At 41.9% G+C, this 27,378-nt stretch overlaps 1 protein-coding gene across 1 annotated transcript in view; it reads right to left on the bottom strand.

Annotated features, from left to right (window-relative positions):
* ENPP1 (ectonucleotide pyrophosphatase/phosphodiesterase 1) overlaps positions 1 to 27,378 on the bottom strand; it is a 141,341-nt gene that overhangs the window by 6,952 nt on the left and 107,011 nt on the right. Inside the window, exons 19-23 of the mRNA XM_073627290.1 lie at positions 24,256 to 24,307; positions 21,498 to 21,649; positions 12,961 to 13,096; positions 11,126 to 11,206; positions 2,139 to 2,271 (exon numbers count right to left, since the gene is read on the bottom strand). Of these exons, the coding sequence (XP_073483391.1) occupies positions 2,139 to 2,271; positions 11,126 to 11,206; positions 12,961 to 13,096; positions 21,498 to 21,649; positions 24,256 to 24,307 (554 nt within the window). The remainder of the gene's footprint in view (positions 1 to 2,138; positions 2,272 to 11,125; positions 11,207 to 12,960; positions 13,097 to 21,497; positions 21,650 to 24,255; positions 24,308 to 27,378) is intronic.

Genomic DNA, 27,378 nt, shown 5'->3' with positions numbered 1-27,378 from the left:
AAAGTCAACCTGTTGCTCTGCCCAGTATGAGCAAAGTACAATTCCACTTTAATCCATATAAAAATGCTCTTCTCTACGACAGTTTGTGCACATTACCTGTCTATACCTATTCACTACTCTGCTCTATGGCTGCGATGAACAGCTTAAGTCTTCAAAATCCATTGATAGTATTTACACTTGGTTTCTAAGATGTACTTACTGTATATATCTTTACAGCTAGAGCATACTGTAGAGGCATAGTTGTTTTAATTAGTAGCTTGTGTAAGAGAAAAACACTAAGGGGTCTATTCAGAAAAATAAAACTTTTTGTGGGAATGCCTCAGCATTCTCACAGCCATCAAATAATCCATGTAATGTTTTTAATATGTGAATTTCCTATCATTATCTTCAGCTAGTGGCCACAATACAGCATTTTCCGCAAATACCACAATCAAGAAAATACTGCATTATAGCCACAAGATGGAGCGAATGATCATAGGAAATGTAAACATTAGACACCTCACAGGAAATTATTTGCAAATGATTATTTTTAAATAGACCCCTTAGTATCTTTATCGTGAGCCTGTTAAAGAGGTTGTAAACCCCCAAGAAAAAAAAAAAACATGCAAGACAAAAAGGCATAATGAGCTAGTATGCATCGCTTACTAGCTCATTATGAAATACTTAACCTTAGAACGAAGCCCTCCAACGGTGCCCGCACACCACTGACGTCTTCCCCGGTGTTTCTTCCGGGTTCGTGGGCTCCAGCACGGAAGCCACCGGTCATGGCACAGGACCCTGAAGAAAGGGCACGGGTGGCCGTTCCTTCAGAGCACAAACACCGATGACGTAATCGGCAGTGTATACAGGGGAAAACAGAAGCTTTGCATGATTGATTAAAGTGATCATGGTCATATTTTTGAAACAGATGAAAAATCTATGCCCAACATGACTGAAAATTCCTTTTTTTTTTTAGTGTAGTATGACACACTTACACTATTTGCAAATGTTATGATGGTGCATAAGTAATGGCAGAAGGGCTCAGTGCAATGAAGGGCAGGCATTTGTCCTCCCACTCATAGGTAAACTAATCTGCCTATGTAAAAACCTCTCAGCCAAGTGATGGACTTTTTCCCATGCTGTAAAATATGTGTGTGAAAAAAGTTTACTGCTCAAGTTGTGCTAAATTGTGTTGTTGGCAGCTAAATGCCAGGTAGCACTAGGTCACAAGGGCTTTTGTTGCAACATACAGTACTGAAGCCTACTAGATTTGAAGCTCCATTTGGCATATGCTGTTTATGTTTTTCTTTGTAAATCCTCCAGTATAAGAAATAATGCCAGTTTTCCTTACTGACCAAGATCCATATAATCCCACAAATCCTGTAGTAAAGTATTGCTAACAGTCTTTAGAGAAAGATAGAAGATGGGAGCAAAACAGAGTGTAGAACTGTGGACCAGACCAATGGTAGCAAGTCCTAAAAAGTAACCAACTTTAGTCTTTGCGTTCAGGTACACAGACTTCAAACTCAGAAGCAAGTCAGATGTAGAATGCTTTCAGGAGCTTCTAAGGTGTTTTGCTTTGGCTTTGAGTTGATGTAAGCTGATTTGAGCTATTGCTTTTGCATTGACTTGTGTAGGTAAAAAAAGCAGCTAAAACACAAATAAAATGTCATGAGCCCTTAATGGGATATATGAAGGGGTTAAAAAAAAGGTAAACTCATACCTCTGGACTACATTCACTTATTAGAATAATAATAAAATAATAATGGTTTGTGTACATGGGCGTGTGTCAGCTCCTGAATTGCTTTTCTTCCTCATGCTGTACACGTTATTGTAAATGCAAAAACACAAAAGCAGCCTGAAGCAACTCATATGTGAAAAAAGCAGTTCAAAGCCACTTCAATTTAATTAAAAGCAATACAATAGAATACAACGTTTGACTTGCTCCTGTTTTAGGTGGCTTTTTGTAGCACTGCGCAAATCTTGCACAGATGTTGAGTTCATGTGCTCATTAAAGCAAGCGTGCTTTCAAAAAAGTAGCATAATAATGTAATTAAAATATTTAATTTAAATACATGGTTTGAAACAGTACCTGTGTATTAGAATAACTTTTACAATTAGAATATGATCATCAGATTTTAAAGCATGTTATTACTTACTGCTGAATTTGTTCAAAACCGTCGTACTGACCATCAAAATCATAATCAAATATAGGACCACTGATAACATTAACACCATTTTTCTCTGAAGCGTATTTAAGTAATATGACATTGTGGAAATAATCCCAAATGACTGAAATGAAAGAAAATAATAAGATCAAGGAAAATAGGTTTATCTTTTTCAAATACTGTAGAAGCCTAACAGTTATAACATTACTATGTACTGTAAGATAAGGCAGAATCATACAGTAAACAAGGGCAAAAGGCAATGAAGTTCAATGATCTAAACTGACCATGTATCTTTCAGCTGCTTGGATTCTTCAAATATGGTTGCTATGGGCTACTGCGGGTTAATATTCTTTCCACTACTAAAAAAGCAATCCTTTCCCAAGCTTAAAAAAAAAAAAAATTGCCAAATATGAACTATTTAGCTTATAAAGAAGTCACTGATACATAATTTTGTGTTCTAGTCTGTCCCAAGAGACTCAGTAAATCTCCCATCAGGTGAGAGGGAGCAGGTGTCGCTATAACTGGAATACATGGGCACCAATAAAGCACTGAAGATGTTTTAGTCATTTCTCATTTGACATGTGCAATCCATTTAGTTCAGAATTGAAATTCTGACAAATTTTTCGGTATTCAGAAATTTGGATGTATCTGAATTCTGAATCACAATAGTAACATTAATCTTTATCCACAGCGCTGTCCTTCTCATGCTACTAGTAACACAGCATTAATATAAACATAATAAAACAAGAAATAAAAAAAAATTAGAGTTACGCTTATCGGTAACGTCTTTTCCAGTAGTCTTTCAGGACAGCCACAATGAGAGAGCACCCCTTCCCCTCCCCCTCCTCATTACCTCATATTAGTGGCCACCAGTGCATAGGAGGAATCCCTTCAGTTCTCCCACATAGAGGCGTTTGCTCCCATGGTTGAGATGCAGGATCTTTCATTCTATTACTAGGGTAGGACCCACTAATTGGGGTACTTTGACGCAGTAAGTGGGCTTAGCACTATATGGCCATATAATGTGACCAAACCCCTGTATTTTTTTTAATATGTTCAGGTGTTTTTAACTAGCCTTGCAGGATAAATGTCATTCTTGAATGTGTGTGCTGTAATCTGTTTTGTACTGTTTGTTGGTCTTATAGCAGCACCATCTTGAATTTAAACGCATTTTAGGGTGTGCCCCCCAAATATTTTTTGTATATTGTTGTAGACCCTGACCAGGTTTTTTGGGTGGAGCACCCCTCCCCCTCCTCATTACCTCATATTAGTGGCCACCAGTGCATAGGAGGAATCCCTTCAGTTCTCCCACGTAGAGGAGTTTGGCTCCCATGGTTGAGACGCAGGATTTTTCATTCTACTACTAGGGTAGGACCCACTAATCAGGGTACTTTGACGCAGTAAGTGGGCTTAGCACTATATGACCATATAGTGTGACCAAACCCCCGTATTTTTTTTAATATGTTCAGGTGTTTTTAGCTAGCCCTGCAGGATAAATGTAATGCTTGAATGTGTGCGCTGTAATCTGTTTTGTACAATGAGAGACACCTTGGCTCCTCCTCTTCCTTGGAAACACTCCGCCAGCCCCCATAAATTTTCACCTCCCCCTGCCAGCTTCAGTTTTTTCTAGAGCAACTCCAGTCTGCTGGGGAGACACAAGAACACGTTAATAACATACCATCACATATTACTATTGTGCCTGTGTTTAGGTCTTCCTCAAGACCCCCCAAAAAATTTGGGTGGGTAACTAGGGCTGTCCTGAAAGACTACTGGAAAAGACGTTACCGGTAAGCGTGACTCTAATTTTCCCTCCCCGTCTTTCAGGACAGCCACAGTGAGAAGATAGGCGAGCACTTACCACTTTAGGGCGGGACAACGGCTTGCAGAACCTTTCGCCCAAAGGCCTGCTCATTTGCTGATACCAGATCCACTCTGTAATGTTTCAAAAAGGTGGTATAACTGGACCATACTGCAGCCTTGCAGATCTGCTCTGGCTTTGCTCCAGCTCTTTCTGCCTGTGAAGCTGCCATAGCCCTAGTAGAGTGTGCTTTAATTCCCATGGGAGCCTCTTTACCTGCCAGTCTGTAGGCCTGCCTGATGGCCACCCTGAGCCATCTGGCAATGGTGCATCTAGACGCCTTCTGCCCCTTTCTTGTACCACCAAACAAAATAAACAGAGTCTGTCTTTCTAAAACTCTTCATCAGCTCTAAATACCGTAGGATACGTCTCCTTATGTGTAAAGTATGGAACCTAAATTCCCTTTCACTTGAGGGATTATGGCAAAAAGTGGGTAGAATTACCTCCTGGCTTCTATGATATTTTGAAGCCACCTTCGGTAAAAAAGCATGATCAGTCTTAAAAACGACACGATATGAAAAAATAACACAAAAGGGGAGTCTAACAAAAAGAGCCTCTATTTCGCTGACCCTCCTAGCAGTGGTCACTGCCATCAAAAAAACGGTTTTGAAGGTTAAGTCCTTTATAGTACAATCTTCTAAAGGCTCAAAAGGAGGTTCCGTTAGGGTCTGTAAGACCAGGGAAAGGTCCCACTTAGGGAAGGATGGACCTTGCACTGGCCTCTGTCTTGCTAGCGCTTTGAACAATCTGACCACCCAGGGGTTGGTGGCCAGGGATTTCTCCAAATATGTGCTAAGCGCTGATACTTGGCTCTTAAGGGTACTGGTGGCTAGCCCCTTGTCTGCCCCGCTTTGCAAAAACTCCAAGACCGCTATAGGGCTCTGCACCTTAAAGGAGTTTTCTGAACACCATGCTCTAAACCCCCCCCAACCGTTTGGTAGATTTGGCGCGTCTCCTCCTTCTTACTATTGAGAAGGGTGGCTATTAGTTGATCAGGAAAACACTGGGTTTTTAGTATGTGTTCTTCAGAAGCCAGGCCGCTAAGTTCCAGCGGTGTACCTGGGGACAGTGATAGGAGATCCTTTCGAAGCGGAAGGAGCCAGGGGGGTTCCACTGCTAGTTGCCTTAGGATCGAAAACCAGGCCCTCTTGGGCCAGTGTGGAGCCACAAAGATTAGAGAGGTGTTTTCTAACTGAAATTTTCCTAGTACCGCCGGAAGTAAAGCCAGAGGTAGGAAGGCGTAGCAGGTTTTGAAGTGCCAGCTTTGTGTCAGGGCATCTACTCCTAGAGTGTTTTCCCATCTGTTTAGTGAGAAGAAGCATGGGGTTTTTGCATTGCTCCTTGAAGCAAATAGGTCCACCTCTGTGGGGCCCCATCTCCTGGCTAGAAGGTCGAACACCTTCTGATTGAGGACCCAGTCGCCTTCTCTCAGCTGCTTTCGGCTGAGGAAGTCGGCCACTACATTCTCTTCCCCCTTCAGAAACACTGCTGAAAGGGAAAGTGCGTTGGCCTCTACCCAGCTCAGAATCTCTGTTGCTAGACTCAGCAAGACTCCGCTCCTCGTGCCGCCTTGCTTGTTTATATAAGCAATGACCAAGGAGTTGTCTGATCGTACCTGGATATGTTGGCCCAGGAGTTCCTCTCTGAAGGCTTTGAGAGCCAATCCAACTGCTTTTAGTTCTTTCCAGTTGGATGACCTCTCGAGTTCCTCTTTTTCCCACGTCCCCTGTGCCGGCCGAGACCCAAAGTGTGCTCCCCAGTCTCTGTTGCTTGCATCCGTGGTAATCACTCTGGACACTGTAGTGATCCACAGGTGCCCCTACGACAGATTTACCTGCTTCCTCCACCACCAGAGGGATCTTTTGACCTGAGGAGGAACAGAAAGCAGGGTGTCTAAAGAATCCTGGCTGTGATCCCACACCTTTACAATAAAAGTCTGCAGGGGATGGAAGTGTAGGCCTGCCCATTGGATCGCCGGGATGGCAGAGGTCAATAAGCCCAGGGTTGACATTGCTGTCCTTATTGATATCTGTTGGTTGCTTTGGGGGGAAGCTACCGCTCTGTCCAACTTTAGTATCTTTTCTGCTGGGAGAAAAACTCTCAGCTGTCTTGAGTCCAGCAGGTACCCCAGATAAGAGATCTGCTGAGCTGGAATTAGACTTGATTTTTCCAGATTTAGCAGCCATCCTAGCCCTGTCAGGGTTTGTTTTGTTAGTTCCAGATCCCATGTTTAGCTGATCTGGAGAAATTGCGAAGATGAGTAAATCGTCCAAGTATGCAATAATTGATACTCCCCTGAGTCGCAGAAAAGCCATGGCCTCTGCCATGACCTTTGTAAATACTCGGGGTGACGAGGATAGGCCGAATGGAAGTGCCTGAAACTGCAGATGAATGGTTTCCTCCCCTATCTTCAGAGCTAGGCGCAGGAACTTTTGAAAGTTTCCGCAATGGGGACGTGGAGGTAGGCGTCTTTGAGATCCAAAGACACCATGTAACAGTTCCAGGGTAGTAACGCCCTGACTGTGTATGTAGATTCCATCCGGAACCTTTTGTAGGCAATTGATCAGTTTAGGGGTTCAGGTTTAGGGCTTTCTCACCACAAAAACGTGTGAATAGAAGCCCCCCCTTCCTCCCCTTTTGGAACCCTGCAAACTGCATTCTGTTGCTCTAGTTCCCTTAATGTCCCCAAAAGGTCTTCTGCCTTTGCCGCACATCTGGGGAGAAGCGTGACTAGGCTTCGCCATGGAGGGGGCTCTGTAAACTCTAGGGAGTACCCCCTCCTTATTATCCCCAGGATAAACTGGTTGGGGGAAATTATTTCCCACTGTGGAAGGAAGGCCCCCAGTCTTCCTCTCATGGTGACCAGTGGGTCATTGGTTTTTACGGGGTTGCTCAGGAGGGCGAAAAATCGCTCCTCCTCTGCCCTTCCCCCTTTGGCCCCAGGTCTTCTTTTCCCCTTCAGGCTTGAAGGTTTTCTTTTTTGTGGACGAAACCCTCTTTTGGTCTGAGTTGGGAGTTTCCTTTTTACAGGGAACGCATTTTTCTTGTCGGCCGTGCGGTCTGATACCGTTTCCAGACCTGGGCCGAACAGAAGGTCCCCAGTCAGCGGAATGCCGCATAATTTAATCTTAGAGGCATTGTCGCCTGGCCATGTTTTGAGCCAGAGAGCCCTTCTGGCTGTGTTGGCTAGTGCAGCTGTCCTGGCAGACATGTGATCTGACTCAGTAGAAGCATCCGCTATATATGCAGCCCCTTGCAAAATAATCGGAAAGGATGACAAAATAGTCTCTTTTGCCGTACTTGCCTCGATGTGGGCTTGAATCTGTGTAAGCCAATGTTCGAGGTTACGAGCCACCACTGTGACTGCCATCTCTGGTTTCAGATTACCCATAGTTGACTCCCAGGTCTTTTTTAGAAGGGAATCAATTCTCTTGTCCATGGTATCTGTCAGAGCCCCTAAATCCTCGAAGGCCAGATCTGTTTTTCTGGAAACTTGCGAGAATGCTGCTTCCAATCTGGGGCTTTTGTTCTAGATTGACGCAGGGTCATCTGAGAACGAAAACCTTCTCTTCAGGGACCTGGAAAAGAAGGGTTTCCGCTCAGGATCCTGCCATTCCTTTTTGACCATCTCTACCAGGACCTCGTGGACTGGGAAAACTTTCCTTTTTTGTTCTCCCAAGCCCTTGTACATCTGCTCGTGGAGAGATAGGGGTTTCTTGTCCACCTGAATACCCAGGGTGGTATAGACTGCCCCCAAAAGGTCCTCTACCTCATTAAGGGACAGCTTGTATCTTGAGGATTTCCTGGACTTCCCGGCCCGGTTTTCTCCCTCCGATTCATCCTGAGAACTGGAGGTAGCACTGTCTGGTTCCTCCCTAGCCTCCTCTCTGGAAGCCCCCGCAGTCTCCTCTGCCGAAGCAGAGGTTATAGGTAGGGAAGATGCAGAGCCCTGTGCCGAGGGTGGAGTTGTACTCTGTGTTGCAGATGAGGGATTAGCTGGAAATTGTAAGCCCTCAAACATGGTTTTAAAAGACTGAAAGGTTGAGGACAACTCTTTTACCAATGCTGCTAACCCTGTCTCCTGCTCTGATGCCCTTTCACTGACCAGAGCATCAATACAATCCTTGCATAAAACTTTCTTTCAAGCCTCCCCCAGGGTGTCCCCTACAGGAGGCGCATTTTCTCTTAGAGCTACGCGTGTTTTTTTTCGCAGTAGCTTTTTGAAATACATACAAAAAACAAGCACAAATCAGTATCCCCATAAGACACCACACAGAGAAAACAACTACGGGGAGTACCTAGGCCTTTTAAAGAATAAGGGACTTGAACTCCCCCCTCTGACCACCCAGAGGGGTTCCTTCCCCCCACTACAGGAACCATAGTGGGAGAGGAAATCCTAAGCTGAGGGGACCCTTCCCCAGGGTGCCCTTACCTTCGGATGACTGGAGCTGGCATCGCTGAGCACTGTCTGAGCATTTGCTTCCGACATGCTGGTGGTGCTGCCTGTGGAGTGTTCACACCGCCTGTGCTGTGCTCCGACTCGTCTCCAGCCTCTTCCCAGCCCCCTATCAGCCCTGCGAACCCGGAATCAGAAGTCACAGTTCAAAGGAAAAACTTCCGCCCCTCGCCGGAAATGATGTCACCCGCCGCCCGCCCTGCCTGGTTCCATTCAGCGGCCTGTACGCTGTACAGGAGGGGGACAGTGAAGCTTCCCAGCAAACAGCCCTGTGGCTGTGATAGCGGACCCCCGGTCTTCCACCTGCACTCAGCAAAGCTGGGGAGGCAATCATGTAGCCAGTGAGTACCATGCCACCGCCCTGGGAGAACCCCTGTCTCCAAAACAGGGACTTTAAACAAAAATACAGCCCCCAGTCTCCCTGACTGTGTTAGGCCAGGTTCCTTGCGCAGTGTCTCCCCACCGGGGGAAACACAAATAACTGAGGCTGGCAGGGGGAGGTGAAAATTTATGGGGGCTGGCGCAGTGTTTCCAAGGAAGAGGAGGAGCCAAGGTCTCTCTCACTATGGCTGTCCTGAAAGACGGGGAGGGAAAAATGGTAAGTCCCAATATATTTCAAAAAGGGCTTCTTGCAAAGGGACTTGTAATAAAAAACTTCTTAAGGTGCTCCAGACATAGAACAGTGCTTCAGTGCAACTGGTCCTGCTTCTCAGCACTGCATGCAGTACTCAGTGCCCAGTGTTACTCACCAGATACTTTTGACTTTGTACCTTTCAATATCAAAGTTTCCAAGGCCTGTGGATATTCCCCTCCCGGGTCTTTGCAAGGATGATCTGCACCACCTCTCCTTCACCACCAATAATCTCCTCCAAGCTCTCTGTATCAGCTCCTCATGCCACAGCCATCATGTAGAGGAATAGAAGGGGAGCCCACATAGTGTAATAACTTTCTTTTATTAAAAATAAACCATAAAACTATTCTATTACTCTCACTTGCACAATGTTTAAAAAGTGCAGTAAAACTAGGAAATGCCGCAGCGGCGTGCGTTCCACTGACCAGAAATTACATCACCGAGTATTCCCTTCCAACGCATTTCTCCAGCAAATCAGGCGTCTTCAGGGCACTGACTACTGCATGCAGCGCTGAGAAGCAGGACTAGTTGTACTGAAGCACTTTTCTATGTTTGGGGCACCTATAGAAATTTTTTTTGCAGCACTTTAAATACAGGTCACTTTGCAAGAAGCACTTTTTGAAATATATTGGGACTTACCATTTTTTTAAATTTCACTAATAAATTTTAAATTTATTTTATCATGTTTACTGCAGAATAGTATATTTGATAAGGACATGTATGGTATAAATGCCGTGTTACTGGTAGCATGAGAAGGACAGTGCTGTGGATAGAGATTAATAGTATGAAAAATTGCCTAAGGTTTTTGGTATTTGATGAACTGCAAGCAGTCAAAGATTAATATTAATGCTCTTAAAGTGACAGCGCTGTAGTAAATTTATTACAATAGTAACGTATCTAAATGAATCCTCCGAAATAACACGTTGAAATTTGCCCAAAATAATGAAATTTGAATCAAATTCAATTCGAATTTGGAAACAAATATCAAATGTAAACATATTGCAATTCTTAGATGTGAAACATTCGGCCACATTTATATTGAAAAAGATTTGAATGGCGAAAATTTTCTGAATTCGGGCAATTTTAAAAAATTGCTTACAATTATTTGTTGCCAGTGTCCAATTCTCCTGTAAGTGGCAGTATAACCCATATGACTCAGAGTTCCTAGTGACCCTGCATCCCTTAAAGTGGTTCTAAAGGCTTAAGGTTTTTTGGTTTCCATTGACACCTGAGCGTATTGATTACTGGCTATTTCGGGTGGGGTTTTTTTAGCTTTTTTGCAGCTTTATTTACAAGCTTTATTTTAAAGCGTTTCAGAAGTGTATTTCAAGCGTTTTACAGCTTCAGGCATTTTTGTTTAGCTTATAGAAAGCACTATGGTGATTTCCAGCAGCCTCGTGTATTATGTCTCCAGTCTGTATAACTGTATCCTGAAGCATGTCCCCAGTCTACAACAACTTCTATAGCAAATTTACAGTCTCTGACAGTCTCCTGCAGCATGTCCACAGTTGCTGACCATCTCATCGCTGGAACAATGTAACTATGTATATTATAGCCATGCCTGGAATTATTCTTTAACACTGCAATGTTATTCATTCACTGAAATATGCTATACTTTTCCCTTAATCTATTTGGCTACCTCCACTTTTATTTTTCTGAGTAGCATATAAAATGGGTGGTGGTAGGGACTGGTAATTATCAATACAAAAAGGACAATATTTCGTGATGAGCCTTTGATTGATTAAAATGGGAGTGTTAATCAATTACTGTAATCTACTCTTCTCATTATTTAACTTTGTAGTGCTACTTATAACAAGACTTTGCCCTTGGGCATACCTTCTGGAGAACTACATCCTTGATAAGATAGGTATAGTCAACAGACAACATACAAAAAAGGACAGTAAAGTGTTGAATATGAAGTGGTGACATTTGGAAGTAGGAACTGATATCATTAATTGTAGAAATATGGAGTATGTAAATGCTACGGTATATTGATAAATACAATAATTATGTCACAAAATTATTATACTTACCTTTAAAAGCAGGATACATTGGACCAATGTTGCTAGTAGTAAGCCCTGAATAAGATGTTGATTCGGATGTTTTTCTGAGGCCTAAAATACATCAATGGTTACAAGAATAACGTCAATTTGTCAGGCAAGTGCAAGCAATACAAGCTGCCTGCTATTGCTTTTATTGGCTTTAAAAGCCCCCTGTGATTTTGATTTCAGTTTAATATAAAGGGCTCCGTGTCCCCAACTTTGGGGATAAGTCCTGACCTCTGGAGATACTTCCCTACTTTTCATATCCAGTAAGTGCCTTTATTGGTCATTCTCATTGGTCAGGAAGATGGAGCATAGGCAGAGTTTTTCTGTGAGGGACCAATCCCAATGGTGGGAAAGTAGGGCTATTACTAACAAACTTAGCACATGATCAGAGGGGGCACGGAAGAGACTTTTCTGTCTAACAAAGGTAATATTACACTATATGCTGTTAGGCAAGGCCTTTACTGCCCACTACTGCTATTCTAATCAGATTTTGAAGGAGATTTAGTGATGTCTTGTCAGAGCTGGGCTCAGCCCTTCCTTCTCTGAGCTGGCTGCTCAGCTGTCAGCTAGTTGTCAGCTCCCATCTTTCTCCACAGTTACTAAGCTGTTGTTCATATCCTGCTCGTCAATCGTGCCTACTTAAACCGTCCAGTTCAGAGGGTCTCTGCCTTCGCCTTGGTCAACATCACAAGAAACATCTCCTGCATTCCTGTTTAAAGACTGGCTATGCTGACATCCCTTCTGGCTCCAGATCCTGCTTGCTGTTCCACTACTTTGATCCCTGACTTCTGGCTTGGCTGACTATCCATTCCGGTTACTGAACTCTGGCTATGTATTGACTATGTTTGTTCTTTTTACTTTTATTATTAAACAAGTATGATTTAAGTGTACTTCTGTCTCGATCTGATTTCATGGTTTCTGGCATGTCTGTACTGTGCTGTTCTTCTTGCTGAAAAGAAATTTTGTTTAATTAATTATATAGATCTTTACTTTCTTTACCTCTCCTGATCTTTCTTAAATGCCATTCAATAGTTCTCCAGTCAAGTCAAAGCCTTGCTCCTCTACAAAGATGGCCACATCCTCACAGAGATACAGTGTGAAACATGGCATATAAAAGTCAGCAACTGAAAAAAGATCAGCTGCACACAGCCTATGGGTAACTCCAGTGAGGGGTCCACTAACATCTGCCTGCCTTTTCTAGGCACAGCTTTCACAGTTCAGGTCATCCGTAAGGACTCATTCATACAGGCACCTGGCACCCATCTTGTGTGCTGAGCTGTTTTTTTTTTTTTTTTTATAGCTGCATGTAGGCAGACTATAGAAATGGATGCAGATGCATCAGCTGCCTGGAGACAACCGCATGTAAAAATTTTATGTGCATGCAGGAGTGGGTGCATGGATCTGAATGCACACTGTCTGTATTTAGATCCATTTTTTGACATGTAGCTATGTTCGTACATCTGCATGGACTTCTATAGGCTGCCTGCATGAAGCTCCATGGTGGATGCCGAAAACAGTGGCTCAGCATGCCGGAGGGTGTGTCAGATTCCATCTGAATGAACTCTTAAATAGAAAAAAAATACAGTTGAAGTTGTCTCCTCCACTTGGTAATACTTGCTCCATTTTCTCCATACCAGGAGTTGCAAGTTCACATTTCTCCAGTACTTCAACCCTCATTTAATTCAGTGTTATTATGACTCACATACTATTGTGTGCTGTGAAGACTAGTTTATTTCAATAGCCAGACTTAAGCGTGTTAAGTACTATATACAATAATGTGATAAGGGAGCACTGATGAAACTAAAGAGTTGTGTAATTACTTGCAGGAAAGAAGAATCCAAATTTCAGGGAAGGATGATCATGGTAATACTGACATCGTTGACTTTGTCCTGGCGGAACTCGAGAATCCATAAATAAACACAAAGAATTCTTTTCCAGAGAGGCAGACACAAATTCCTAACAAATATAAAAAGCCTGTTAATTCCAAAGATGAAAAAGCTCATAAATCAGTATATGTAAAGATGCCATAATAGTCCATAAATGTTCCCCAGAAGGGAATCATCACATCTTCAAACTATGTGCTTATCAAGTTACATTTATGTTTTGCCAAAAGTTACATTATAAGAAAATCAGAACATAATGAATGCATAAAGCCATGTGGAAGAGAAGATGAGCTTTTGGCCTTGACATCAGTCAGTGTAGGCCATCTGTTCTGCATACACGCCTTTAAACTTTTTGAAGACAGAAAAGGGACATCTTTCCACACAAAATGATGATCATTTTTATCACTACTTTTACTTTATGCTAGCATTTGAAGCAAACACACAAAAGGTTAAAAAAGTTTAATGCAATAGAAACAGTTTTAATAGTTAAACAGTACATTTTTTGACGCAGAAGTCTTCAGGCCTACAAAAGGGAAAGAGATGTGCAGTAATTACAAAAATATTGTTAATACAATGGAAAGCTATGTGCTTGTATTTCTCAAGAATAGAGAGAAGACAAATGTTTCTGAGTTTGGTTGAAAGAACGTCTGCATACATTACTGAAGTATAGGTGCTCTTTCCGAGCCCCATTAAAGGCAATAGGAGCCAAATGTTGAAAACCAATAATGGCTATTTTGTTGGCTATAAAGCAAAGGGTTGTAAAACAGATAGAGAAGCAAAAACATTTATATTTTTTATTTTGTTTGCAGGACGCCCTGACCCTACCTGTGAAGTGGCACATCTGTACAATGTATACAATCTACTGCAACAGATACCCTGTATTGATTCGGGGGGGGGGGGCACACATTCATCGCCCCCCTCTCCTGGCAAGCCGGGCTGCATGTTTTTCTAAATTTTTTGCGGGTGGTTTCTCCTTACAAGTAATACTGGATCCTAAAAGGTCCCTGCCAGTAAGTAAGAGGGGCGAGTTATGTACCTTCTTTAATAACCAATGACAGTGGAAAAAGGAAGCCGTCATATATAATTGGCAGATCAAAAAGCAAGAATCAGCAGGAGGAAAAACAAACAAACTACTACTACTGTATATACTGTATAAAGCTTGGATCCTGCTGATTGAAAGTCCGGTGTTCAGATAAACACCCTAAAAAGGATTCCGACTGAACAGGGAGCTCCATGTGATCCCTAATCAAGGAAATTCAACTTAAGTCAAAGTGATGCCATGCACAGACTATGCAAAATGCCAGCACAAATAAAGCATATCCACAAACTTCAGACAAATTTTAAACTGGTAGACCCATAAGGGTAAGGGAAAATAGCCTAAAGAACATTTGACCAGAAGCAAAAAGTAATTATTTAAAAAATATCTTTTATTTACAAAAAATGTTCCCAATATATTTAGAGGAAGCTGGTAGGAGACAAAGGAAAGCGCAATTTTCATGGGTGAATTTCTGACTTGAGATGTCCCCTATACAATTTCTGAATGACATTAATGTATGAAGATTCTCATACGACAAAGGCTTTTTTTTGTTTGTTTCTGAGCATGTGCAGTCTTTGATTTTGAATTTTTCTCGTACAAAAACGGTACTCATTAAATTAAAATCATTTGTTTAGTTCCTGTACGAGAAATTTTGGAATGTGTCCCTTTGGAAATTTTCATTCGGAAGGTCGGAATGAGGTGTCGAAAGTTTAGATCGTTCCTCGGACGAAAATGTTTGCCCGATTTTCTTATAGTGTGTACGAGCCTTTAGCGCACTGTATTATGTTACCCTAGTAGATTTTTTCTCCTTAAATTACCATTTTTTTTGCAATCTTATGTTATACTAGCCTATATGCAACTGTTACATATTTAAACCTTGTCCTATGTTAATGTGGGACCACCCATTTGCATCTGGCCACTATATCAAACTGACAAGTATATTGTAACACCCTGGCTTAAGAAATGGGCAGAGACCTCCTAAATAAATTGCTATAGCAACTCTGCAATCTGGAGGTGAAGGCTCACTTTGTGCTGTGAGGATGCCACTGCCTTTCGGCACCCAGTGGTTCTGATGCTTTGCCATCAAAATTAAGATCCGGGATAGGCTTACTGCTTTATACAGTCCTACCAGTGGCCATGGAGGCTTATGAAAAGCTCATTCACTACTGTATGATTGTGAGTGCCATTTTACTAATTCGTATTACAGTTTATATGTTTTTAATGCACAAAGGCCATTTGCAACCCAATATATGCTCAGTTTGAAGCTGTGGAGCTTGGTGTAAGTGGAGCTGGATTAAGTGGGAGTTAAAAACAAGTGTTAGAGTATACAAGTCTTGCTATCTGTTGGTGTGTGTTGCTGTCTGTTGGTGAGTGTTGCTGTCTGTTGGTGTGTGTTGCTGTCTGTTGGTGTGTGTTTGCTGTCTGTTGGTGTTTGCTGGGTTGCATTTTGGGGACTTTTCCTTTTAGTTTTTAATTTGCCTTTTGCTGTCACTTTTTAAATAGTTTTTTTTTTTTCTTGTTTCATCAGTCTATCAATTAAGGGGTGTGGTTAATTGCTCACAGGTGCCTATTTAACTTGTTGTAGGACTCAGTCTGAGTGTGCTCAGTTTGAAGCTGTGGAGCTTGGTGTAAGTGGAGCTGGATTAAGTGGGAGTTAAAAACAAGTGTTAGAGTATACAAGTCTTGCTGTCTGTTGGTGTGTGTTGCTGTCCGTTGGTGTGTTTTGCTGTCTGTTGGTGTGTGTTGCTGTCTGTTGGTGTGTGTTGCTGTCTGTTGGTGTGTGTTGCTGTCTGTTGGTGTGTGTTTGCTGTCTGTTGGTGTTTGCTGGGTTGCATTTTGGGGACTTTTCCTTTTAGTTTTTAATTTGCCTTTTGCTGTCACTTTTTAAATAGCTTTTTTTTTTTTTTCTTGTTTCATCAGTCTATCAATTAAGGGGTGTGGTTAATTGCTCACAGGTGCCTATTTAACTTGTTGTAGGACTCAGTCTGAGCGTGCTCAGTTTGAAGCTGTGGAGCTTGGTGTAAGTGGAGCTGGATTAAGTGGGAGTTAAAAACAAGTGTTAGAGTATACAAGTCTTGCTGTCTGTTGGTGTGTGTTGCTGTCTGTTGGTGTGTGTTGCTGTCTGTTGGTGTGTGTTGCTGTCTGTTGGTGTGTGTTTGCTGTCTGTTGGTGTTTGCTGGGTTGCATTTTGGGGACTTTTCCTTTTAGTTTTTAATTTGCCTTTTGCTGTCACTTTTTAAATAGCTTTTTTTTTTTTTTTTTTTTTTCTTGTTTCATCAGTCTATCAATTAAGGGGTGTGGTTAATTGCTCACAGGTGCCTATTTAACTTGTTGTAGGACTCAGTCTGAGCGTGCTCAGTTTGAAGCTGTGGAGCTTGGTGTAAGTGGAGCTGGATTAAGTGGGAGTTAAAAACAAGTGTTAGAGTATACAAGTCTTGCTGTCTGTTGGTGTGTGTTGCTGTCTGTTGGTGTGTGTTGCTATCTGTTGGTGTGTGTTGCTGTCTGTTGGTGTGTGTTTGCTGTCTGTTGGTGTTTGCTGGGTTGCATTTTGGGGACTTTTCCTTTTAGTTTTTAATTTGCCTTTTGCTGTCACTTTTTAAATAGCTTTTTTTTTTTTTTTTTTTTTCTTGTTTCATCAGTCTATCAATTAAGGGGTGTGGTTAATTGCTCACAGGTGCCTATTTAACTTGTTGTAGGACTCAGTCTGAGCGTGCTCAGTTTGAAGCTGTGGAGCTTGGTGTAAGTGGAGCTGGATTAAGTGGGAGTTAAAAACAAGTGTTAGAGTATACAAGTCTTGCTGTCTGTTGGTGTGTGTTGCTGTCTGTTGGTGTGTGTTGCTATCTGTTGGTGTGTGTTGCTGTCTGTTGGTGTGTGTTTGCTGTCTGTTGGTGTTTGCTGGGTTGCATTTTGGGGACTTTTCCTTTTAGTTTTTAATTTGCCTTTTGCTGTCACTTTTTAAATAGCTTTTTTTTTTTTCTTGTTTCATCAGTCTATCAATTAAGGGGTGTGGTTAATTGCTCACAGGTGCCTATTTAACTTGTTGTAGGACTCAGTCTGAGCGTGCTCAGTTTGAAGCTGTGGAGCTTGGTGTAAGTGGAGCTGGATTAAGTGGGAGTTAAAAACAAGAGTTTAAAACAGGAGGTTATAACAGGGGTCATAGTACCTGTGTAGTGTGAGTATCTGAGTGTTGTCTGAGTAGTGTGTGTGGATCGTTAGTACTTGTGTATTGTGTACCTGTGTATTGTCTTGTCGTGTACCTGTGTATTGTCTTGAGTATTAGTGCCAGGAAGCTAGTTGTTAGGTAATTTGGACAGGATAAAATCCCCAAATCCTCACCAAATTTAATAGGTACGATGCCCGGCGGGTGTGGAGAGGCGACTCTTTGTACATCTTGCCGCATGTATGCGTTCCTTGATCATCCGATCGAGGGCGAATACTGCTGTGCAAAATGTAAGCACATTGTTTCCCTGGAAGCCCAGGTTCTGAATCTGGGGAAGCAACTGTCAGCACTGAGAAGTCCCTCCATACTAAAGGTGAGCCAGGAACGTACACGGCAGGTGCCGGCAGGGGCCAGCACAGAGGCGGGTGGAGACAAAGAGGTGCAGGCACTAGCAAAGAGTAGATGGGTGACAGTCAGGAGGGGTAGAGGGGGAAGTGCCAGGGAGGCCGATCCAGGACTGGAGCATCCCAATAAGTACGCTCCATTGAGTGACATTGGTGTAACCAGTCAGGGACCAGCACTGCTGGAGACGAGGGTCTCTCCTAGCTGCCAGGGGAAGAACTCCTCCAGTGAGAGTGGGGGGGCAGCAAAGGGAAAGGAAAGACAGATTCTGGTGGTAGGGGACTCAATTCTTAGAAGGACAGAGAGGGCAATCTGTAACCAAGACCTGAAGCGCTGAACAGTATGTTGTCTACCGGGCGCTCGGGTTCGGCACATCACGGATCTTGTGGACAGATTACTGGGAGGTGCACGTTGGCACCAATGACAAAGTCAGAGGCAGATGAAGTGTCCTAAAGAACGATTTTAGGGACTTAGGAGCTAAATTGAGGAAAAGGACCTCCAAGGTAGTGTTCTCAGGAATACTACCGGTACATCGAGCCACACCAGAGAGGCAGAGGGAGATTAGGGAAGTAAATAAGTGGCTGAAGAGCTGGTGTAGTAAGGAGGGGTTTGGGTTCCTGGAGGACTGGGCCGACTTCTCAGTCGGTAACCGGTACTATAGAAGGGACGGACTGCACCTAAATGAGGAGGGTGCAGATCTGCTGGGAATGAAGATGGCCAAAAAGTTAGAGGGGTTTTTAAACTAGGCGATGGGGGGAGGGTCCAGAGACAGTGATAGCCAGCGCGGAAGATATTCCAGAGGGTAGTATTGGGGGCATTAGTGGTAGGTTAACCAAAGCACAAAAACACAAGGTGAGTATAGTAGCAAGTCCAAGTTGCAATCTTGAAACACCCAATACGAGGACAATATGCGACCGGTCTAAACTATGTGGCATGTTCACCAATGCCAGGATCCTGGCGGACAAGATGGGTGAACTAGAGATACTGTTGTACAAGGAGGATTTGGATTTTGTGGGAATTTCAGAGACCTGGTTCAACAGCTCTCATGATTGGCTGGCAAACATTCAAGGGTATACCCTATACCGCAAGGACAGAGAGGGTAAAAAGGGGGGAGGGGTATGCCTATATATCAAGAATAATGTACAAGTGAATATGAGAGATGACATCACTGAGGGGGCTAGGGAGGAGGTGGAATCTTTATGGGTAGAGCTCCAAAGGGATGAAGCTAAGGGGAAAATAATACTGGGAGTATGCTATAGGCCCCCTAACCTGAGGGAGGAAGTGGAGACGGATCTCCTATCACAATTTGGAGTAGCAGCAAGGATGGGAAGTGTTATCATAATGGGGGATTTTAATTATCCAGACATAGACTGGGCGGAGGGAACCGCGCATTCATTTAAGGCTCGCCAGTTCCTTAGTGTCTTGCAGGACAATTTTATGGGTCAGATGGTAGACGCACCAACAAGAAATAAAACATTACTAGATCTACTGATTACCAACAATACAGACCTGATAACAGATGTGGAAATACGGGGCAATTTAGGTAACAGCGATCACAGGTCAAATAGTTTCAGTATAAATCACACAAATAGGAGACATGAAGGGAACACAAAGACACTGAATTTCAAAAGAGCCAACTTCCCTAAACTACAAACCTTGCTAAAAGGCATAAATTGGGATAAAATATTAGGAACAAAGAATACGGAGGAGAGATGGGTTTGCTTTAAGAGCATATTAAATAAGGGCATTAGCCAATGTATCCCATTGGGTAATAAATTTAAAAGAGCGAACAAACATCCTGGATGGCTTAACTCCAATGTAAAAATGCATATAAAAGCAAAGGAGAAGGCCTTCAAAAAATACAAGGTTGAGGGATCATCCACAGCATTCAGAATTTATAAAGAATGCAATAAAAAATGTAAGGGTGCAATTAGGATGGCTAAGATAGAACATGAAAGACACATAGCGGAGGAGAGCAAAAAAAACCCCAAGAAATTCTTTAAGTATGTAAACAGTAAAAAAGGGAGGACAGACCATATTGGCCCCATAAAGAATGAGGAAGGACATCTGGTTACAAAGGATGGGGAGATGGCAAAGGTATTGAATTTATTCTCCTCAGTCTTCACGAGTGAATCAGGGGGCTTCAGTAACCAAAACTGCAGTGTTTATCCTCATGACACAACACAGGAAGCACCTACATGGTTAACAGAGGACGGAATTAAAATTAGACTTGAGAAACTTAACATTAATAAATCACCGGGACCAGATGGCTTGCATCCGAGGGTACTTAGGGAACTCAGTCAGGTGATTGCCAGACCGTTGTTCCTAATTTTTTTGACAGTCTATTGACTGGAATGGTACCAGATGATTGGAGAAAAGCCAATGTAGCACCAATATTTAAAAAGGGCCCAAAAAACATCCCTGGGAATTACAGACCAGTTAGTCTAACATCAATAGTATGTAAACTCTTGGAGGGGATGATAAGGGACTATATACAAGATTTTAGTAATAAGAATGATATCATTAGCAGTAATCAGCATGGATTCATGAAGAATCGTTCTTGCCAAACCAATCTATTAACCTTCTATGAGGAGGTGAGTTGCCATCTAGATAAAGGAAGGCCCGTAGACATGGTGTATCTGGATTTTGCAAAAGCATTTGACACAGTTCCCCATAAACGTTTACTGTACAAAATAAGGTGCGTTGGCATGAACCATAGGGTGAGTACATGGATTGAAAACTGGCTACAAGGGCGTGTTCAGAGGGTGGTGATAAATGGGGAGTACTCAGAATGGTCAGGGGTGGGTAGTGGGGTTCCCCAGGGTTCTGTGCTGGGACCAATCCTATTTAATTTGTTCATAAACGACCTGGAGGATGGGATAAACAGTTCAATCTCTGTATTTGCAGACGATATTAAGCTAAGCAGGGCAATAACTTCTCCGCAGGATGTGGAAATCTTGCAAAAAGACCTGAACAAATTAATGGGGTGGGCGACTACATGGCAAATGAGGTTCAATGTAGAAAAATGTAAAATAATGCATTTGGGTAGCAAAAATATGAATGCAATCTATACACTGGGGGGAGAACCTCTGGGGGAATCTAGGATGGAAAAGGACCTGGGGGTCCTAGTGGATGATAGGCTCAGCAATGGCATGCAATGCCAAGCTGCTGCTAATAAAGCAAACAGAATATTGGCATGCATTAAAAGGGGATCAACTGCAGAGATAAAACGATAATTCTCCCGCTCTACAAGACTCTGGTCCACCCGCACCTGGAGTATGCTGTCCAGTTCTGGGCACCAGTCCTCAGGAGGGACGTACTGGAAATGGAGCGAGTACAAAGAAGGGCAACAAAGCTAATAAAGGGTCTGGAGGATCTTAGTTATGAGGAAAGGTTGCGAGCACTGAACTTATTCTCTCTGGAGAAGAGACGCTTGAGAGGGGATATGATTTCAATTTACAAATACTGTACTGGTGACCCCACAATAGGGATAAAACTTTTTCGCAGAAGAGAGTTTAATAAGACTCGTGGCCACTCATTACAATTAGAAGAAAAGAGGTTTAACCTTAAACTACGTAGAGGGTTCTTTACTGTAAGAGCGGCAAGGATGTGGAATTCCCTTCCACAGGCGGTGGTCTCAGCGGGGAGCATTGATAGCTTCAAGAAACTATTAGATAATCACCTGAATGACCGCAATATACAGGGATATGTAATGTAATACTGACACATAATCACACACATAGGTTGGACTTGATGGACTTGTGTCTTTTTTCAACCTCACCTACTATGTAACTATATAATATGCACTCATTTAATACTAAATGTAAAGCTTTAAAATTATTACTATTCAAAAGAAAGAACAAACATAAAACTTACATTTTTTCCAATTGTGTATGAGCTCCACAGTGGCATCTTAATATTATAGCTGTAACCACTTACATACTTGTCTTGGTACAAAATACAATAATTGCTGTTCTGTAAAACCACAGGTCTTCCAAATGGCAAGTTAAGCCTTTTGGTGTCAGATTCTGTAAGAAAAGGGAGAAGTCAACAATATTGTACTACGAAGCTTGAAAATAATACAAAGCAGAATAAACATGTACAATTGTTTAATTCAATCCTGAATAAGCTACAGTATGGCTTAGCCACTCATGGCTTGCAGCACTAGGGTTTTGGGTTCCCATAAATATAATATCTGTGGTTAAGAAGTTGTGTTTCCTCTGGAAGCTGCTCCCAAAACACAGACCCGTGTATACAATCCCGTGTTTGCCCAACTATGCTTAAAACACATAATAGTTAACGAATCTGTCAGCAAAAACAATTAGAGCTATGCTTTAAAAGACTAGCTGGCTGGCTTTTTAGTTAACCCTCTTGTTTTGAATCACTGACCCAAACCAAATATTATATGGACTTTTGCAACTTTTCTGATGTGCATATCTGTTCTGGGTCATTGACTCAGTAGTATAGCCCATCCACATTTTAGTTACACTCACCTTTCACCCTCCTTCTCTGTACCCATTAACCATTTTATGCATATTTTAAATACAGTAGTCTTTTGGCTGGTCTGCTGACATCTTTTGGCTGGTCTGAGGTTCTCTTTGTTAGCAGTGGTGGGGGGTGGTCCTTGCCGCTGCACTGAACAGCACTTACTTAATGATGCTGACTGCTGATCAATGCAGCAGTCAGCGTGAAGTGAATCAAGGCAAGCATAATGGTGAAACCCTAAAGCAGGGATATGCACTTAGCAGACCTCCAGCTGTTGCAGAACTACAAGTCCCATGAGGCATAGGAAGACTCTGACAGCCACAAGCATGATACCCAGAGGCAGAGGCATGATAGGACTTGTAGTTTTGCAACAGCTGGAGGTCCACTAATTGCTTATCCCTGCCCTAAAGGGTCTGTCCATGACAGTCTGGGCTCGTAGGAAGTGAGTTAGATGATATTGATCATCATTCAGGCTAGATGAGGTGCGTCTTCTTGTGGAGGACAGACTTTCTTGCCTTTTTTTATTTGTTTTATAACTGTAATGGGGAACACTTTTTTTAAAATATAGTGATCAATATTGGAACCCCCTTCAGGTTTTTATTGCTGTCTGTGGTTCATTTTCTCAACTTGTCCTGTTTACTAGTATCGCCAGGACAGAGAGTGATAGGAAGTTTAAAAATTAACAGATGCCACTGGAATTCTGTCACTTCTCAAAGTTTCTGTAGCACAACTAAAGGAAAGTCTCCCCAATGATACTCAGACAGAAAAAAAAAATCGGAACTACATTTTTGGACAAAGATACACTTTAACATTGTTTTAGTGAGAATTATTTACCTTTTATGTCCTATCTTAGTACATACAAAATTTAAGCCCCATACACACTATTAGATTTTCTGCAGATGTTTGTCTTCAGATTTACCAAAACCATGTAGTTCAAGGGCCTGCCTGATTGCTTACAAATTGAAACTCTAATGCCCTGTACAGGATAGGATTTTCCCATGGAAAATGTGTGATAGGACCTTGTTGTCGGAAATTCCGACCGTGTGTGGACTCCATCACACATTTTCCATAGGAATTTCCAACACACAAAGTTTGAGAGCTTGCTATAAAATTTTCCGACAACAAAATCTGTTGTCGGAAATTCCGATCGTGTGTACACAAATCCGACGCACAAAGTGCCACGCATGCTCAGAATAAATTAAGAGGCAAAAGCTATTGGCTACTGCCCCATTTATAGTCCCGACGTACATGTTTTACGTCACTGCGTTTAGAACGATCAGACTTTCCGACAACTTTGTGTGACTGTGTGTATGCAAGACAAGTTTGAGCCAACATCCGTCGGAAAAAATCCATGGATTTTGTTGTTGAAATGTCCGATCAATGTCCGACCGTGTGTACAGGGCATTAAGGTTTGACCTCATATATGGTTTTGGTAAATCTGAAGACAAAAATCCGCAGAAAATCTAATCGTGTGTATGGGGTCTAACTTTCATATACAGTGAGTTATAAGCTTTCCAGAAAGTAGCCAATATAATTTCATTTTAAACTTCATTCACTTTACAGTAAAACCTTGGATTGCAAGCATAATTCATTCCGGAAACATACTTGTAATCCAAAGCACTTATATATCAAAGCAAATTTCCCCATAAGAAATAATGGAAACTCAAATGATTAATTCCACAACCATTTATTAAGTACTTCAGTTTAGTCCATGTAAAATAACCTGTGACCAGGTTGTGTAACCATAAAATGTCCATAAACAAATGGAAGCCTTCACAACGGGATTAGAAGAAAAATCCAGCAGGAGCTACAGAGTATAAAATAGATGAGAGGCACCTCTAAGTGTAGCAATATGTTGCTAAATGTTGTACCTTCATTAAATGTAACCATATTGCTACAGTTAGAGGCACCTCTCTTCTCTTTTATACTCAGTTGTGACATGACGCTACTTGTATACCAAGACATCGCTTGTATATCAAGTCAAAATGTATTTTAACATTTTGCTTGCCTTGCAAAACGCTCTCAAACCAAGCTACTCTCAAACCAAGGTTTTACTGTAGTACAGTTTTCAATAAATAAAATAACAACCTCTGTGGTCTGACCGTACCTTTGTCTTAAAAGACCAAAAGATTTACATATTTAAAATTACCTTGCTCTGGAGTAAGACTTAAGTGTGCCTTAAATCCTGCTTCTGCAAGACTCTGCAAGAAAAAAAAAGGACTAGTAATTTAATAGTTATTTTCCTATATGTGCTGGAAGAGCTGTTACCAACAGGACCAGAAGGTAAAAAACGTTGCCATAGATTCACAAAAATAATGATTTGTTCAAGAAAACTATATACAGTGAGACATGATCCAAAAATAATAAAAAATAGATTTTGGGTTTTCATACACTTTATAACCGGGACTATACTCACCTCAAATCTGGTGCTTTGGCGTTCCATGGATCCCTCACCGACGGCTAACATCTTCAGCTGGCCTTTTTCTGGGTTAAGATCAGCTGTTTTGATTGGCCAGGTTGTGATGAAGTCACTCACCATTCATTTATCTTGGCTGATGCCAAAATTGCACACCGAGCTTCACATATGCAGCTTAACGTACAGTGTGCACATAAATATATAGTTTGGTACTGTCACCACAGAGTGGCACTGTGGACAGTACAATTAATGGTACAGCATGCCACATCCTAATCGGTTATGCAGAAATAAGGTGTAGAAGAAATGGACTTTGCAGACATATTTTTCATTATATAAAAAAAAAATATCAAAATTTTATTGTTTGACAAAACATCAATGGAAAAAAGACTAATGCCCTGTACACACGGTCAGACATTGATCGGACATTTCGACAACAAAATCCATGGATTTTTTCCGACAGATGTTGGCTCAAACTTGTCTTGCATACACACGGTCACACAAAGTTGTCGGAAAATCCGATCGTTCTAAACGCGGTGACGTAAAACACGTACGTCGGGACTATAAACGGGGCAGTAGCCAATAGCTTTCGTCTCTTAATTTATTCTGGGCATGCTTGGCACTTTGTGCGTCGGATTTGTGTACACACGATCAGAATTTCCGACAACAGATTTTGTTGTCGGAAAATTTTATAGCAAGCTCTCAAACTTTGTGTGTCGGAAATTCCAATGGAAAATGTGTGATGGAGCCCACACACGGTCGGAATTTACGACAATGAGGTCCTATCACACATTTTCCGTTGGAAAATCCGACCGTGTGTACAGGGCATAAGACAAAGATAAAAAACATATACAAAGTGAAGGTGGTTTAAAACATGTCTCAGTGACCAACCATATAATCCAGGGTTCAGACTGAACCTAAGCGGATCAGGTTGTCGAGTTGTGACTAGTTCCTACGGCTTTACTAATAAATCCTTAAAAGGGGAAATACCCATGTATGTGCATATAATAGCATATAGGTATATAATGAAAAATATGCCTGCAAAGTCCATTTTTTCTACCCTTTATTTCTGCATAACGTACAGCGTGGACAAGCAGGTGAAAAACTTAACTGCAAAAAAAAACCTTCCTTTTCACAACTTTTTTTTTTTTTAATTAAAATTCCCACTTTAAAGTACAGTTAAAGAAATTATTGCTGTCTGTGTTCCTATGTCCTGGTGACCATCATCACTGAGAGTGAAAATAAAAGAACAGGAATAGAGGGGAGATCTTCCAATGAGGACACTACTTATGGTGACAACACTTTGGAGGGATTTCATCATTTGATGTTGTGGCTATGGGACAGAAGGTGAATGGAAATCTCCCGAATGGAGCACAGATGAAAGAAGTGACAGGGGTTATGCCCCTCTTTTACTTTAATCAAATCGCCGTACCCGTACGTTGGTACGTTGATGCTAAATACCGTTGTTATGGCAGCAGCTAGCTGCCATAACCCCGGTAGTTTCAGGAACGGTGTGCGTTTCTCTTTAGGATAAAAGTGGTCTCTGCACAAGATCACTTTTATCGGTGGCAGGAGAGGGGGCCCTCCCGCCACGCTCCGGTCGTCTCCGCCAGTTACCGGAGCCGTCAATAGCGGCGGAGGTGATCGTGTCCGCTCCCCTCACTGCCTGGATGCCGATTGAGGGGAAGATGGCCCCATCTCGGCTCCATAGCATTGGAGGGCGGAACTGACGTCAAACGTCACTTCCGCCCAATGCTCCTAAAGGAGAAATTGATTATTTATTTTCAAATTACATTTTTTTTTTAATGCATTTTCATGTAAATGTGAGATCTGAGGTCTTTTTGACCCCAGATCTCATATTTAAGAGGTCCTGTCATGCTTTTCTATTACAAGGGATGTTTACTTTTTTTTTTCTACACTGTCCTTTTTAAAAAATGTTTACATTCCTTGTAATAGGAATAAAAGTGACCTTAATTTTTTTTTTTTTTTTTTAAAAGGGCAGTGTCAAAAAAAAAAAAAAAAAAGTAAAATAAATAAGAGAAAAAAAAAGTAAAGCGCCGCGTCCCAGCCAGATATCGCCACAATCGTTGGAGCAAGAGCAGTAATTCTAGCTCTAGACCTCCTCTGCAACTCAAAACTGGTAACCTGTAGAGATTTTTAAACGTCGCCTATAGAGATTTTTAAGGATAAAAGTTTGTCGCCATTCCACGAGCAGGCGCAATTTTGAAGTGTGACATGTTGGGTATAAATTTACACGGCATAACATTATCTTTCACAATATAAAAAAAATTGGGCTAGCTTTACCGTTGTCTTATTTCTTAGTTCAAAAAATTATTTTTTTTTTCTAAAAAGTGCGCTTGTAAGACGGCTGCGCAAATGTGGTGTGACAGAAAGTATTGCAATGGGCGCCAGAAAAAAAAATATATATGTAACGTTTGGGGGTTCCAAGTATTTTTCTAGCAAAAAAAAAAAACTGATTTTAACATGTAAACACAGTCTGAAAAATAGGCCCGGTGGTTAAGTGGTTAAGCTTAAGGTGTTTTTTTAGCCAAGAGAAAGAACTGGAGGGAGGAGATTAGGGATGGAGAGCTGGTCTTTTGCAGAAAAACATTCAACAAAGCTCTTGTAAAACACTCATGTTGAGCATTTTTCAGGCATTCACATTGAAGTCAATGGGTCCAATCTGCCTAAAAGCAGTTCATGTTCTTTTTAAAAAAAATCGCTCACTTGTGAACGGGGCCTAATGCCGCGTACACCCGAATTGGAAATTCCGCCAGCAAAACTCCGATGAGAGCTTTTTGTCAGAAAATGCGACCGTGTGTATGCTCCATCGGTCTTTTGCTGGCGGAATTCCAGCCA

The sequence above is a fragment of the Aquarana catesbeiana genome, linkage group LG04 (assembly GCF_042186555.1).
Source record: "Aquarana catesbeiana isolate 2022-GZ linkage group LG04, ASM4218655v1, whole genome shotgun sequence".
Classification (NCBI taxonomy): domain Eukaryota; kingdom Metazoa; phylum Chordata; class Amphibia; order Anura; family Ranidae; genus Aquarana; species Aquarana catesbeiana.
The sequence above is the reverse complement of the archived record's forward strand: the minus strand, read 5'-3'. Positions and strand labels throughout refer to the sequence as shown.